Raw genomic sequence first — 17134 nt, forward strand, 5'->3', positions numbered from 1 at the left:
AAGCCCAGAATGGACAAACCAAACTCTGGCTTTAAATATATGGCCTTTCACAGCCACCGTAGCTTCTCCTACTCGCTCGGAAGAGGAGGATCAGCTGAAGTATTTGTAATCTGCAAGCTCACCGCTAGATGCCATTAAATCCAACACGCTGGCTCTTAAATTGGAACAATTTTCTGCCATTTTGAGACAAATGACATCAGCCAACAAACTCACAAACCCAATGAACTAAAAAAGTCCGCAGACACATCTGCAAGCAGTCTTGTTAGTGGAGAGCTTTTCTAAATGCTAACATGTTTCCTCCATCCTAAATGACAGCAAATCTAATATAAAACTGTCACCATCTAGCATTAAATCTATATTATGTTATAATGTTTAGAATAATACAGTTGAGTGACTTCACTTCTTATATAATGTACCTGCTCTCATTTAGTCACATTCTGAAACCTACAGCATAACAAAAAGTATTTTACTATTTCCATAATTAATTAAAAAAAAACATCAAAAACAACAGATTACATTGGACTGTAATGCAGTATAATAATGGAATTATGCGTGTCTTTTCTTTGTTTTGATATTGGCATCGGCCACTGTTCTCTTTAAATATTGGCATCAGCCAGTAAAAAATCTATACACGATCACTACCTTTCAATATATTAAACATTTTTGTAGCGCTTCAGTTTGGGATTACACCTTTGATTATCATTTTTGGAATAATCCCATATTTCCTCCTGGACGACATAAATACTTGTTTTTGGAACGAACTGAGTTTTTTTCACCTGCAGCAGGTAGTCACTGTAACCATGGCAAGGATGGAAAGGAGTCAGTGGCTCACCGTGTCCCACTGTTGACATGCGCTAATTCTGTGAAGCCAATTGAATGCATTTGCCCTCCAATGGCTGAGTGACCCAGCTTCAAAAACGTGGATATGGTCAACAGATTGAGTGGTGTTTGCCTTGCAGACACCGGGACTGTTCGCTCCAGTTAACACTGGTGTCACCAGGAAATGTTAGAGTGAACAATTACTGATAAGGCAAGACAGCAGATCTGAGTGGAATCAAGACAGCAAGAGTGACGTCCAGATTAAAACCAGCAGCCTTTCGGTAAAGACGATACTTAGAATATGTAGTGCACCAAAGTTAAATAAAGGACAGGGCCACAGATAACTTGGGGTAATGAACAACAAGGCCGTCTATTCCCTCTTGTGAACTCTTAATTCAATAAAGGCTAAATAAATAAACATATCCCATGATAAGACACTGTCCGATTGGATATATAGACCTAAATCATTTTTAGCGAATTTCAGTGTAAGACAAAGAAAGTGTAGGTTAGAAATGTATATAGGAGGCCAGTATTAGCCATGGTTTACATGTTGAATTCAATCTAAGCCTCTTCATATTACATTTTAAGAACAGTCTGGAGACTGAAGCCTGAAGACATTACCTGTTCTTAGTTTGACTTAATACTCTTTTTATTAGGTAGGACGATGAAGTATTATCTATGGATGGATTCGTCCTCTCCCTGCTCTGCTAAAAGTGATTTCCTGTCTAAATCTGGGTCAGTGGACAAACCCGCTACGGTACTCACAGGTTTGTTTGTAGAAGATCTAATTCTACTACATTTGCACACATTTCAATGTAATTCAATGACCTCTCGTGTTTTAGGAAATTACTGTGGCCAAAGGTTTGGATGTAGGTCGAGGTACGATCGCAGAATGGTTTACAGTATATTGAACTTTTGATTTAACACACTTGGCAGCAGTGACAGATTGCTCTGAATGTGATCTGTGACGTGATGTCCAAGAATCATTTTGGCCTGTGGGTTGACTGTGACCTCAGGCTGACATCGGTCCAAGTCCCTTGGGAATCTTCGACTTCCAAAAATGAATTCCATACTCAGAAGGCTGAAGCGTGGTTTACCGTCAAACTGGCTGATATGCATGGGGGATTTTACAGATTTACAACCCTAAATAAATATTTGGTTTCAAACCTTCCCTCTGCTCTATCATGGTTTTTTTCATATCGTTTTTTTTTTTTTTTTTTTTATTTTACAGCTTTAATTACAACACTGGCGATAAAAGAGATACTAAACATGAACAAATATCAGTTCAGTCATCAAGGCCGGATTGTCTTAATTAACATGCACATAATATGACTGTTCATCTAAACAGAAGTGAGTCATCTGATCAGTGTGATTTTATTAGAACTGAATAGTTTTTATAGTCACTGGACAATCAAGCTTTTTGTGGTTCCTCATGCATGAATGCAGCGCAGTAGGAGAGGGCGTGCAGCGAGGCTGCCAGGCGTCAGTAAGTCAATCACTTCTGCTTAGTTTAACTAACTACTTTTATTGTTTTCTTTCTGTCTACTGTCCTGCAACAGATGGCCGCTCTGCTCACTGGAAATACTGCTGAATATATAAATACATTTGGTATGACTTGCTAAAACTATGAATATGTCAGAGGAATTTGATAAACTAGAATATTTACAGATAAAATGTGTACACATCCAGTTTAAATCTTGTGGGATCCACCTGTTTGCACTGGGGAGCTTCTCAAAATAGCTTTACGCTCTGTTTAACAGTGTGACAATCACTTAAGCAAACTCCAGCTATTTCATGCTCTGTGCCAGAATGTGCAATACTGTACTGTAAATTTTGCCTTTAAATAAATAAAATAACACTAACATCTGCTGCTGACACCCCATAACATCTGTGCTGGCTGCTAAATGAAAAAAAGCCACATGCTATCTCAAAACATAGAGCTGTGCCTCTGACAGCTTTCAAAGAACGCTGTGGAGCAGAAAATGAGAAAAGTTGTAAAGGAAACCAGAAACAATTTAAAGTTTTGCTTCTCAGTTACTGAAATTCTGCCTCAAAGTTTTCACTGCAGTGAAAAGAACAGGGCAGAGCTGATGAGCATTAAGTTTGTCTTCATCATGTTTTTTGGTAAGAAAAGAATTTACTAATTAGTCCTTTCTTACTGAGTCTCTAAATCTTCTCTCACCCTGATAACAGCTACCCTTTTTATACACATTTCGCCTACTTGGCATAGCCCAATAGAAAAACTTATGAGAGAAGAACTGAAAGGCCAAAATGCATGAATGAGACTTCATTTAAAAGGTAACATCTTCTAGTCTATGAATGTTGTTTAGCATGTGGCCAAAAATACAACCTAAATTAATATTTGAGTAACAATAACTAGGACATGCTTTAAGCCAGAACAATGCAAATCATCTTTTCAACCACACCTGTAAAGGATTTAAAACCTCTAGGCCTAATTTTTGTTATATCTTTTAATGTAGGACTTCCACCTTTACCATTTATGAGAATGTTTCAGTTATCACACATAATTCCCACCAAAGTTTAACTCGACATGACTGGCTCTTAAAGTTGAAAGTCCACAGAACACTTTTTTTAAAAAAAGTAAACCTATAAACTTCATAAAAACTTAGAAATTCTACTAACATTAATGCAAAATTTATTTTCACAGCTGGAATTTTGACATGAAACAGTAGAGTGAACAACACAAGTGTTACCAACGATACTAATTAAAGTTCCGTTCCATTCAGGTCAAACAGAGCTGACGTGCTGCTATTGTGCATGTTGGTCCACTGGAAAGGTTCTGTTACACTAAATGGAGTTGGGCCTTTTTTGCATACGAAAGAAAGGAGAGCAGAAATACAATGTAAAAAAAAACAAAAAAAAAACAAGAAAATAAAAACATACTGCTTGTCTGGTGTAATCCAAGTCTCCTAAAGCCCCAACATGCCAAGTTGACTTTAAAAAATGTTATTTACACCATGTTTTTAGTCTAAATCTTCACAAATGTTCATGTGCACATGCACACTGTCTGAATGGGGTGGGGGGGGGGGGGGGGTGTCTTAGAATATGCCGGACGAGCAGCATGGAGGGATTTTTTTTTTTTTTTTTTTTTTTTCTCATTTGTTTTTTCCATTTCAAAACTGGTCATTCTTTGGAAGATTCTGCAATGCTGTTTCCTGTGAAACTCCAGCAGTGTTTTGCAGACTAAAAATAACTAAACCCGACTTTCAATCAGCATGAGGGTGCGTGCATAATGACACAATTTCAATTTTTGGGGTGAACTATCCCTTTAAATGCCCTTTAACGTTGAACACAGGCCACAGCTGGGAGCGTGACGGGCTTTAGGACCCGGCGGCGCAGCTCCGGTGAATACAGAAACAGCAATGTTATGGCCGGTTTACCTGCGCGCGACTGACGAACTTAACCATTTAAGCTAATATAAAGCTTAGTGTAGTATCATTGTTCACATGTTGTAGTTTTTGTAGGTGTATTGTGTCAGACTCAGTGATCACAGGAAGCTGCGGCTCGTCTATCAGCTGCTGATGGAGCACATCCGACTACCAAAGGTAACCAACCGCGGCTCTGGTTGCAGTGATTAGCCACAATTTGAGCACAGTCTGTACCTCCAGTGGCACTTCTGCACCACCCGTCGGGTTTTATTTAACACCATTAAACAAACAGACGGGTTTATTTAAAGGGCGTGTGCCGCTGTGCGGGCCACGTAAGCAGACAAGGTCCTCCAGCTGCTATCAGGGTGTGTTTGTGTGCGTATCAGTGCTGCTGTGTCTGTCTGAGCTGCTCGTGCACAGGGGATGAAGCCGTTTCATGTTTATCTTCCTCCTCCTCCTCCTCTCTCCTCCAGGTGGAGAATGTCAGGCTGCTGGACAGAGTCTCCCCCAGAAGGAGAAGGGTGGGCACCCTCTACCTGACGGCCACACACACCATCTTTGTAGAAAACGAGGCTGGAGTGCGCAATGAAACATGGGTACGCAACATCACAGTAAAGGGCCACAAATCAATCAGTTAAGACAAACATTAAAGGGACACTAAGGATTGTTTTGAAGTAGGGTTCCATAGTAAAGGCATGCCCTGTAGTAGATGGTCAAAAGTCAAATATCGCTCACCCCAAACAAACCAGACTCCAGAGGCAAAATCAGTAATTTTATCTTGCAGAACACAGAAGTTGCTTGTCTACTGCTGCCTCAACCGGCTAGTTTTGTGTTATTGCGTGACTTCTGTGTTTTAAACGGTGAGTCCAGATTCACAGAAGTTGCTCAGTAACACAAACAAACCTACAGATCAAAGCAGCGGTAGACAAACAACTCCTGTTTTCTGTGGAGTTAACTTACTCACTTTTCAAAGGAGGAGTTTGGTTAGTTTGGAGAGAGCAATATTTGCATTTTTATAACAGCAGTATCCCACCAGAAAAGGCTGTCTGACAGCAAAGTAAAGCGGTGAAAATATTCAAAGTGTATAGATAAGTACCTCACAAAACCCACCTTCAGAAATCCAAAATATGCTTTCAAAGTTCACAAAACTTTTAGACGCTAGAAGTACTCAAATAGACCGCAAGCCACAATGCAGAACATATGATGTAGAGTAGATAATACATGATTTTTACTTTTAGATCCCTCAGCCACTATATGCATCCATGCATCGTGCTGTACGGTGTGTTTCCAATACATACAATAAAAGGTCTGTATTTGTCTTTCATTTAAATCCCCAGGTGCTTCATAGTTTGGTGTGCAGTGTGGAGAAACAGTCCGCCTCAACCTCAGGATGTCCTCTAATCATCCACTGCAAGAACTTCCAGGTTCTTCATTTTGTCATCCCTCGAGAGCACGAGTGCCATGATGTCCACCTGTCCCTACAGCGTCTCTCCCAGCCAGGTAACCTGTGTTGTCATGTCAACAGAGCATCAGTTTGGTGATGATGTTGTTCCAGTGAGAGCCAGAGAACCAGACCAGATCAGAAGATCAATGTCCAAAACTGTTTTTTTTTATATAGCTGTCTATGAAGGATGTACATGTATAAAATATTATTTCTCAAGTGTAAATCTTTGTTATCCGAATGTGAGAGATCCTTGTTTAATAATCAAACATTTGACAGCATCTCATTTAGGACGTTGTCTCGGGCTTTGGGAAATATTGATCAACATTCTTCACCATTTTCTGACATTTTATGCGCCAAGCAAGCAATTGATTAAGCAGGAAAATGATCAACAGATTAATTTCTAATCAAAATAATCATTAGCTGCAAGCCCTAAAAATTAACATCAGCTGATAAGATGTTGTGAGAAATGTTTTCTTCCAATTATTTGTATCAGTGCCAGCCTCAAAATCCAGTATTGGCCAGGGTCTAGTTTTCATTTCCTTTGCTTTTGCAACACTATGGTCCATCCAACTGATACAAATTTGAGGTTTTGAGCTTCGACCTGCATCTGTCAGCCAGTATTTTGTCTTTCAGAGAGTTACGAGGAGCTGTACTGCTTCTCCTATAAGCCTAACGTTGATGAGGAGGAGAGACGGCAGGAATGGGACTTCTTGGACCTCAAGGCTGATTACAACAGAATGGGACTCCCAAACTCCCTGTGGAAGCTCTCCCCTGTCAACCGACACTACAAGGTCAGTGAGCCGACATCTACGACCAGTTGTACGGTTTTATCCTAATATGGACATGGCAGTAGTAGCTTCGACTTCTGTTGCGTTATTTTCAAAGGTGAGCGACACGTACCCCGCCGACCTGTTTGTACCCGAGTCCGCCACACCTCCGGTCATAGTGGGGAGCTCCAAGTTCAGAAGCCGCGGCAGATTTCCCACTCTGTCGTACTACTCCAAAGAAAATCATGTAAGTTGACTGCATGTATTTTCTCTTTTTTATGTTCATGTTTTCTTGTGACAAGTTCAAGGCCATGAACAGTGATGTTTCTCAAACTCTGAGATAACGGGAACCGATCTCTGAGACTTGGATCCTGCACAGGAATGCTTTCTTACAAGCTTCATGTCATTAATGTTTACAGAAGAATGTAGATAAGACATCGTATATTAAGATGTAAAATGTTATGATGACATTACCTCTTTTATGCTTGCTTTGCTTTGACAGTTTTTGGCACCAAAATGACTTATTAAAACTGAAGAGGGAGGGCGGTGCTACAGATGACAGACCAAACAGCCAAAGTGTTTTTTCTCACAAAAAAACATCAGCCGGAAAGTGACTTTTGAAAAGGTTGCGTTATTGATACGGCAGGTAGATGCACCATTCTTTGCAGTTGGGTAGTAAAAATTAAGTTTAGGAATGACAGAAATTGACATACAAACTGTCCATCAGATGCAGACACTGAGACTGAAATAAGCAAAACTGCTGATGCTCCAGTGGCACCAAAGTAGCTTCACTTTCTCTGTTTGGTTTGGTGTAATTTGCTCTGATTGTGTCAGCTGAAACTCACCTACCGATGATCACATGGATTAAAGGCTTCCCTCTAATAGAGTTTTTGCCAGTAGCCCAAATATGTGGCCACATTGGAGGTATTGGGATGTAAATAACAATGGATTGCACACTGAAAATTCAGTTTAAAACAATTTACAGATGTCTAAACCACAGAAAAGTTAAGGAAAACTTGTGTAAGCAGCTAAAACTTACAGATCAAAACGCCCGCTGCAAATCAGCCCGCTCCACTGAGTTGATAATTCAGTCTGATATCAGGCCAGTTTGTTCCTACACTTATCAGGAAAAGTTTGATGGATGATGTTCTGCCACGAAAACACTGTATAATTTATCATGTCTGCTACAACACAGCTAAGCTGCAGGGCAATATGCCAGTTTGTGTTTGTGAGGGTAAAGAGAAAAAACAGATGTCAAGTCAAGTCTGTCTTTTGCCATTTCAGTGTATATTGATTTTAAAAATGACCTAATACATGGAAACAAATAGGTTTTCATCATGTCAGTGTTACAGGGGTAGATATTAGTTAAAGACATGCAATAGAAGAACAATTAATGAACATAAAGAAGACGTCCAAAAGTCCAGACTCGGTTAACAATGACACAAAATGGAAAGACAACCTCCACCGTACACTGGAGGGCTGTAGACATGAAATCTAAACAGACGCTTTGTCATGTTCAACAGTGGTCCCATGAGGAGATGTCCATTCTGCCATTAAATCAAAGATTGGATCAGGAATAACCCTGAACATTCATAATCTGTTCTATTAATCCTTGACTGGACAGTTGGGAGTGCTTTATGTGTGCGAGGTCAGCTTCCCAGGGTTGAGGGTTCAGTGTGTGGAGCTCAGATCATGCAAAGAGGCTCCGCTCTGGTTCACGAGCCAGAAGGGACAGTCACACAAAAGTTTTTGGCCTCTTCCCTCGTGCCTCCTAAATGGATTTAATTCAAATTGAACAGGCGAGGACAGAAAGAGTTCTGTGAATTTGTATTCACCCCGATTCTCACACATTTGATTGTTGTTTTGTTTGGTTGTAAATGTCATCTAAAGTAACAGTTCATGTAAAATCGACTGTCAGGACAAGTAAACATTCCCGTATGTAGCCCGAGTGCCTCTTGCCTCCTCCCAGGCTGCCATCTGCCGCAGCAGCCAGCCCCTGTCAGGTTTCAGCGCTCGCTGCCTCGAGGATGAACAGATGCTGGAGGCCATCTTGAGGTCCAATCCCCGCAGCGACTTCATGTATGTGGTGGACACCAGGCCTAAGGTGAGCCCTCTGTTCCTAAAGAACGGCCTGCGAAAATACAAGTCTTACAGTACTACGTTGTATGTTCAGGTGGGCTTTATTTTCCATACTGGGTTTTGCCAGCTGGATGTGCTCGCAGCAAAAACTTCAAAACATCCTGGCAATGTTCTTGTTGAACCACGATCAATGTTATGTAACAGACATTTCACCACTTTGAAATGATAAGGTTCTGTCAGCATTCTGAGTGGTTTTTGAGATATTTGGCTTCAGAGTTTCAGTCAAAATAGCAAAAATGATATGTAGAACAAGTTTTTTTTACATACATGACAATGACAGACACCCTGACTCTATTTTAAATCAGCAATATCAATGATAGTCAACAGTAAATCATTATTTTGTGTCTGAAATCTACCAGCTTATGTATTTTATCTTTATTTGGCTGGCGCTCACAACTGACCCTGAACTCACTAAGCCCCGCCCTCAGCTCATGTTAAAACAGATGAAGACAGTTTAATCTAATAATTTATGGATAATAATAATCATTTTTGAGAGACAGCAGAAAAGACGTCACCGTCCAGACTCCTGCCAGCTCTTCTCAGAGCTTCCTGCACATCTTCGATTTGTAGGGACATGCAAAGCTTGCCAGCTCTAATTACGATTGCTAAGCTATGATTGGACAGTTGCTCTTTGGAGGTGGGGCTTAGCGAAGGGTTAGTCCCCTCCAGCTGGCAGCTAATGGCAAACACAAATGGATAATTTTTTTTTTAAGTTTATATGACCTTTATTCAAATCACAGGCAAAAACCTGAACTTATTCTTTAACATAGCACTTGTCTTTAAATGTTAGCATTAACTGCAGACTAACATTAGGAAGCTAGTGAGGTAGCTAACAATAAAAATAAACTCCTCTGCAAGATCTAACACATTAAAAAAAAGACTTGCATGTAATTCATACTGCTATCCTTCATGAGACAATCAATCCTTGATCTTGAGGTTTTTTATAAACACCAGAAAGCATAAAACTTAAAAAACTCCTTACATAATGTTAATAAGTTGTCAGAATAAGAATAAGAATGTGTGAATGACTCAATTTTGACTAACGACAGATAGAACCTCATGATTCCAACAGGGACAATTTGTGTAAAACCATACATGCTCTTTTTTTTAAAAAAAAATGAATTTCCTCTTGAAAAATGATGTCCTGTCTCATCAGCTGAATGCAATCGCAAACCGAGCTGCAGGAAAAGGCTACGAAAATGAGGACAACTATTCCAACATTAAATTCCAGTTCATCGGCATCGAGAACATCCACGTTATGAGAAACAGCCAACAAAAAATGCTAGAAGGTAATTATCACGTCTTCCGAAATGATTTCTCACACTAATTTCTTTTTTATTTAATTACCGCAGAGACAGCAGTCCATTCATCACCGTGTCAGAAGTGTTTCACCACACCAGTGTTTGTGGAAGGAAATGTATATTTTCTAGAATTGACTGTTTAAAGTCAGCTCCTTCTTCACATTACTAAAGCAGAGCGGGACCTCACGATACCCCTGTGGCTTTCATATGCACTCATGCAGGCTGGACTGTGCTGCAATCAGGCCTCAAATGAGCCCACAGGAGAATTTCTGGGTATTGTGCAGGGGTGCTCCTAGTAAGACTTTGAATCCATCTGGATTTTATTTCTGAGCTATTTTGGTTTCCCGGAGTGGACAATCCGGGACCTTATCCCCCAAAGAGAGACCGAGGGCGTGAGAATGATGTGATTTCGAGTCTGAAAAGTTATAGCTGTTCTTAGTTGTGATAACTCTTTGCCCCCTGGCAGCGCAAGGGAAGTCTTTAAATGCTGGAGACAGCGCCTGCCCCTCAGAGCGCTGCCTGAATCTCCGTCTCTACCCGATTGCACACTTGAATAAGATTTGGAAGACCCCCCGCCTGGCAGCATTAGCTCCAACATTTCTTCGGAGTGGAAGTCTGCTCTACAAAGTCTTACAAAAGGTTGTACGAACCCATTCACCTGCTCGCTCCCCTGTCGGCGGCCTCAGAGCGCTCTTACAGGTCAGCACACCGTGAAGTGTCAGCAAAAACCACCTTAATGAGGAGAGAGAGCGCATGTTTTCATTCACTTCTCTGAAAGTGTGTCCGTAGTATGAATGTGACTGTGATCAATTGTCCTGCGCAAAGTCATCTGAGCAGAAGTGAGTTCATGTCACTCTGCCCCGCCACTGAACTTCAAATATTTATGTTGAACCCTGACGATGGAAAAATAAATTAAGTTTTACAAGATAAACAAACATAATGCAGGAAGCCTTATGGTACAGAAATGGATCTGTATTTAATTGTCTGCCTTGGCCGCGTTATTGTGTTTGCACATGACTTTGTTAGTCTTCTTACTGTGTATTTTAAGATATGAATATAAGACAGCTATAATAGCTGCTCTGTGAGGCTGCTTATACAGCGGTTCTTTTTAGCTACATGCTAACTCCAGCACGCTGTGTTCACAGGGACAATACTAAGATGTTGATGCTCCATCCTAAATGACAGTATCCAATCTAAAATTGTTACTGGCTAGTGTTAAATATATAACGTGAGTAATGCAGTTGATTTATCTTCTTGACGTACCTCTCCCTTAAATATCAGTCATGTTCTAAAACCAAAAACAACGTTTTTGTATTACACAAGAAGATGTCACTGGCTAAGATAACCAAGTACTTCAGATTGTAATGTGTGTGCAATAATGGAGTTATGTATGACTTTTCTTTGATATCTGCATTATATATCAGTCATCACCCACCCTGCTTTCTACATATCAGCATCAGCTATTCAAAAACCATAGTGGTTGACCGTTACACCTCAGCGATTAAAATTAAAATAAGGGGACCATGAATGTCTGTGCCAAATATCATGACAACCGATTAAGTAATTTCACTCAAAACTACAGATAAAGCTCATGGTGGTGCTAGTGGAAAAGTCAGGAGATCGCCAAAGTCTGTCCTTGGGGGACCATGAATGTTTGTTCATAATTTTTACTGGCACTGTCCTTATAAAGTACACACTATTGCATGTGGTTTCCATGCAATTGCGACATAAAGACTTAATCATAATATTGTGCTTTGAACTTGTGTAAACATCCACTGTGCAAAACTTCTGCTGCACAGAGAATTGTGGGTCAGAGTAGCCAGCAAAGCACGATGGTTTGCATAACTGCAGGATGTAGAAGGACATCCTTGTATTTCTGGCATTCTGCATTTGTCATACTATGTACGTATTTTCTGGCATACGAATGGTAGTATTGGTATTGGAATGCGTGCTGAATGGCAATCCATCCAACACGTATGGAGCTATTTCTTTCTGGACGAAGTGTTATTGAACAGACAACTGACAGTGCCATCGCTAGAGCCTCGCTGCCAGCAGGACTAAAAACACCGTCTGGAGTCCAAATAAACCATCGCACGAGAAGCTGAAGGAAATCTGTTTTGAAAAACAAAATATGCGCGTGTGACCCATATTTTCTCATGCCATGCACACATTCCCTGTGAATTCTTTATCGTGGATGTTTGTAGGGATGCGAGTGTGAGGTTTAATAAAGTCGAGTGATCAGGTATGCTCCGTGCTTCCTGCCAGTGAGACAGCTGTGTTGTGGTTTCAGTGTGCGAGCTGCGTTCCCCGTCCATGTCGAACTTCCTGGAAGGCCTGGAGAGCTCAGGGTGGCTGAAGCACATCAAAGCTGTTTTGGATGCAGGCATCTTCATCGCCAAGGTCAGTCTGGAGGTTAATCCCTGCTGTCTGCCTCAGCGCTGCACTCAATATTAGCTCAGGTGTGTGTGAGCATGTGTGTGTGTGTGTGTGTGTTGTTGTATCCTCTGTGTGTGTCTGTGTACACTGAGTCGCCTGTTATGAGGTACACCTAGCCAAAAACTAATACAGTCTGATACATCAGTTCTGCAATAAGTCCTTTAGGCTGAACTCATGGACATAAATGAGTTGGACAAAATAATAGAAAAACCTGTCAGCACCACAAACTACAGCCTTAAAAAAATTTGTTATTTGAATCACTGCCCTCTGGCTGGGTGGACCTTTAACTCGCACATTACGCTTACTTGCTCCAAGGCTCCACCAGCCAAAAAATTAAGTTTGCATATGTTTAGGTCTGGAGAACAGCTATGATTAGGGTCAGTAGTTCAACAGACAGAGGCGGGATTTGTTTGCGAATCAGGGAACAAAACTGATGTGACAACTGACTGAGAAGTATGATGCAAACAACTTCTCAAAGCAGATGAAAACAGGAACATGAGACACAGTGCAGTGTAATCACAGTAAAGGCATAACATCTGTCCATTTCCCCAAACTTCAGCAGTTATAACTTCAGGTTTAACTAATTGTAGGCTGAAAACGGGTACAAACTGAATGAAATTGCAACATTTTCATTAATTGATAACCTTTATTCACTGATTGATTTTAAAGCACCCCAGGCTGTATCTCAGCACTTCTTCAGCAGGTCTGAAGTGATCTGGTGCATCAGAACATTTGAAGATGCTCTGTAGAGTTTTCTTGCAAACAAATTTCTGTTTAAATTTAGTGCTTCTCATCAAAACCCATTGTGTGTATCCCTGAGGTCTAAATAATGTTGAGTGCATTTCCTTCCTCATAAAATGTTTGCATATGTGATTAAAACATGTTATTGGGCGACATTTACATCCATGTTTGCTTGCAAGAAGTCGTCTTCTCCCCTCATTCCTCCCATATTTTTACTGTTCTTTTCAGCGATGGATAACTGGCACAAAATCCAGATTTCTGCAGATAGTTCCAAGGCAGCTAAATATAATTTTTTAAAAATGTGAGAAATGATTGGGTTGATCATCACGTTTATTAAAAGTTGTCACCTTTAAAGATTGCTCCACTTTTGGCAACTGAAAATGACATTTTTGCCACATCTACCAAATAGGGATGCAACTATTTTTTTTCTATTATTTTTATTATTTAATCTACAAATTATTTTCATGATTAGTCATGTAGTCTATAAAATGTCAAAATGTTAAATTGTGGAAAATGCAAATGCTCATCACAATTTTCAAGAGTGGGATCTTCAAATTGCTTCTTTTTTCCAACAAACAGTCCAAAACTCAAAGACTTACTTACTACTGTTTGCCACTTTTCTTTGTCATATATGGTAGTAAATAGTCGTAAATTCTTACATTTAATTAGCTGGAAAAATGAATGGTCAAAATAGTCTGCAACTAATTTTCTTTAGACAAACAAATCAATTAATCGACTAATCATTGTGGCTCAACTACCAAATCCATGGTGGAAATTTCCTACAATTCTGGCACGGATAAATGCTGAAATGTGCACTTTGACTTCAGTAGATGTACAGACTGTGTGTTTGTGTGTTTGTGTGTGTAGGCTGTTGCAGAGGAGGGGGTCAGCGTCCTGGTCCACTGTTCAGACGGTTGGGACCGCACTGCCCAGGTGTGTTCAGTGGCCTGTGTGCTGCTGGATCCATACTACAGGACCCTCAGAGGACTTATGGTACATACTGAACCTTTTTTTGTATTCATGTTACAGTGTAGAACTGCCGATGTACTGACTTCATACATCCAGTCCCATTCTGGCTGGTAGTAGGTCCATACTGGACTCATGAGGCTTGTTTCTTTGATCAGAAGGATTTGCCCAGGCTAACTTGGAATCCACTGAGAGCCACTGTGGGAAATAAATCTAGTAGAGAAGGCTTTTGGGAATTGTCCCTGAAGTCGGAGAAAAGTGACCCCACACAGAGGGTGAAGAGGTTCAGTTGGTCTGCAGGGTTTAACTGTGCACTACAGTTTGTCTGAACCTTCCCTCTCGAGCCTCAGGACACACAAACTCTCACTGTGTTTCAGCACATGAATCTTTCTTTTCTGCTCTCAGGTTCTCATTGAAAAAGACTGGGTCTCATTTGGACACAAGTTCTCTCACAGGTTGGTCTCTAAAACTTTACTGTCGTAGGACGTGTGATTTTAAGATGCTGGGTTTGGATCTAAGTGTCCTCACCTCCTCCACAGATGCAACCACCAGGTCGGAGACCCTAAAGAGGTGTCTCCCATCATCGACCAGTTCCTGGAGTGCGTGTGGCAGCTCATGGAGCAGTTCCCCTGTGCCTTTGAGTTCAATGAAAGGCTCCTCATCACCATTCACAGCCACATCTACTCCTGCCAGTACGGCAACTTCATTGGCAACAACCAGCGAGAGAGGATCGAGCTGGGGTGAGATTTACACCAGAGGACGACATCAGTTTCTTTTCCTTTTCACAGCACAGACATCTGGTCAGAGAGAAGACTTACTATAGCACAGAGTATACTATATCACAGGGCTGATGCAAATAGAGACGACTCTGTCCTAGACACAAAATGTCTCTTTTATCAGAAACCCATTAATCCACTTTTCACCGTGTCTTTCACTGTCTTTATCTCCTGACTGTCACTTGACATTCATACAGACTGCGTGAGAGGACTCACTCTTTGTGGAGTTATCTTTGGACGAACAAGGCAGATTACATCAACCCTCTGTACCGGCCAAACCACAGCCAGACACAGGGCCTCCTCCGGCCGTCTACTGCCCCCTACTGCTTTAAGTAGGTTTTCACACACTGTAACTGTGCATGCAGCTCAAAGGGATAGTTTGGATTGTTTGAAGTGGGGTTGTATGAGGTACTTGCCAGCAGTCAAGGTATTTTAGCCACTTGAAAAAGGTCCAGCTAAAAAAAAAGATCACCAACAGTTTAAGTGAAAGCTCTATGTATGTATAAAGAATATTTTCACCGCTTTACTTTGCTGTGACTCAGCCTTTTCTGACAGGAAACTGCTTTTATATAAGGCAAATATCACTCTCTCCAAACCAACCAAACTCCATAGGCAAAATCATTAATTTTACCTCACAGAACACAGGAGTTGCTGGTCTTCTGCTGCCTCAATACGTGAGTTTGTTTGTGTTATTATGTGACTTCTGTGATTAAGAAGGTTAGTTCGGATTCACTGAAGTCACACAATAACACAAACAAACTAACAGATTGAGGCAGCAGTAGACCAGCAGCTCCTGTGTTCTGTGAGGTAAAATCACCAATTTCGCTCATGGAGTTTGGTTGGTTTGAAGAGAGTGATATTTGGCTTATGTAATTGCGGCTTCCCTTCAGAAAAGGCTGCATCATGGCAAGGTACAACAGTGAAAATATTACAAATACAGCATACACTTTAACCGATATAGGGGTTTGATTTTCTTTTTTTTTTTTTTGTTAGGTGGACCTTTTTTAAGTGGCTAAAATACCATGTACCAATAGAACCGATAGAAGGAACAGTTGGTGATGTGTTCATGTCAGAGCTGGAAATCTCTCTATAGGTTTTGGAGAGGGCTGTACAACCGTTTTGACAGAGGGATGCACCCTCGACAGTCTGTAGAGGATTATCTGAGTGCCATCCAAGAGGAGACGCAGCAGCTGGAGGAGCAGCTGGCTTCACACAAACAGGTAGGACAGAAGTCACACTGCTGGTCATTTCTCATGAGTAAAAAAAAAATCTACTGCATTGTTCTTTCCTGATTGTATTGGATGACTGTTGTCTTACGTTAACAATAGAAAATTGCTCAGCTGGAGCAGGAGCAGGAGTGGAGGAGTGTTAACCAGAAAGCAGCCGCCTTTGATAAGAGCCCCACAGCGTGGGCTCGCGGCAGTGACATCGGCCTGGCCAACACCCCTCAGGACTACACCGGGGGCTTCATCACCAGCAGCCCCTGTCAGCCCAAAGCGCCAGACAGCAGCTTGATCCTCCCGCCGCAGGACTTGAACAAAACATCCGAAACCAGCCTCTCCAACGGCAGCGACCAGGAGTCGGGGATCGCGGACGTGAGCTGCCGTTCACCCCTCAGCGAGGACAGCACCAGGGACCCAGACTCTGACGAGGCTGCCTACTCAGCTGCCTGAGCAAATGTAGCGTTTGGTGTAAGGTTCACGGGGCCACTGAGCAAACATTTACAAAGTAACCCGGCTGTGGGCTAACTCCAGTGAAAAGTCTTATCCGGGTCACACAGTTGACTTGCACTTTTGTTTGCATGTGGTTTGGTGGACTCTACCTGTTGCCACACACATACTAGTTAATAGTTGTTTATTGTAGCTGATCACTTTTTACTTCTTATACTGGTGAAAGAAATTAAGATTCTAAAAATAATTGCAAAGCTGAAAGCTGCTCTGTTGATGGCAAAGTTACCCAATAAGAGAGAAAAAATGTGAAAGGGAAAAATTAGTGAAAAGCTTCCAGGGTCACCGTAACCAATTTAATGGCATTTTAACCAAGATACTGAGGCTTAATATCAACCAATTGTGAACATTTCAACGCACGTCAATGGAGTTAGAAGGAAGATTTGGCCCTTTTCATGTGGGTGTCCAGTCGGTGTTGATGGTAAATGAGTCAACTGGTGCAATTAATCCTTCAGTGCTGCTGTATTGACAGAGAAACCTGAGTTCTCCTGCTGCAAAATCTGTTGTTCTTCCTGCATCCAGTGATGTCACAGTGATGTAGTTGGTATTAAGGAAGAAACTTGGATTTCTAGCCTTTGACTCTAGGTAGCCAGGGTGCATGCTAGATGAGAATATTTGTCACCTAACAC

General features: G+C 41.3%; 1 protein-coding gene across 1 annotated transcript; it reads left to right on the plus strand.

Annotated features, from left to right (window-relative positions):
- Nucleotides 1–3924: 3924 nt before the first annotated feature.
- Nucleotides 3925–16845, plus strand: mtmr7a (myotubularin related protein 7a). The gene is made up of 14 exons (XM_084718738.1): nucleotides 3925–4385; nucleotides 4682–4804; nucleotides 5546–5708; nucleotides 6286–6443; nucleotides 6538–6666; nucleotides 8389–8523; nucleotides 9715–9847; nucleotides 12150–12259; nucleotides 13904–14029; nucleotides 14408–14457; nucleotides 14542–14742; nucleotides 14976–15110; nucleotides 15872–15998; nucleotides 16107–16845. The coding sequence occupies exons 1-14, from the start codon at nucleotides 4362–4364 to the stop codon at nucleotides 16449–16451; spliced, it is 1959 nt and encodes a 652-aa protein (XP_084574864.1). The 5' UTR covers nucleotides 3925–4361; the 3' UTR covers nucleotides 16452–16845.
- The last annotated feature ends 289 nt before the right edge of the window (nucleotides 16846–17134 follow it).

This window comes from Lutjanus erythropterus, chromosome 5 (assembly GCF_056507025.1).
Source record: "Lutjanus erythropterus isolate fLutEry1 chromosome 5, fLutEry1.hap2, whole genome shotgun sequence".
Classification (NCBI taxonomy): Eukaryota; Metazoa; Chordata; class Actinopteri; order Lutjaniformes; family Lutjanidae; genus Lutjanus; species Lutjanus erythropterus.

Excerpts from the sequence above, each read along its gene's own strand:
- mtmr7a (XM_084718738.1), top strand. The coding sequence starts at position 4,362 with ATGGAGCACATCCGACTACCAAAG. Across the intron at positions 8,524-9,714 it reads TGGTGGACACCAGGCCTAAG|CTGAATGCAATCGCAAACCG; the intron begins GTGAGCCCTCTG and ends CTGTCTCATCAG. Across the intron at positions 15,111-15,871 it reads ACTGCCCCCTACTGCTTTAA|GTTTTGGAGAGGGCTGTACA; the intron begins GTAGGTTTTCAC and ends ATCTCTCTATAG.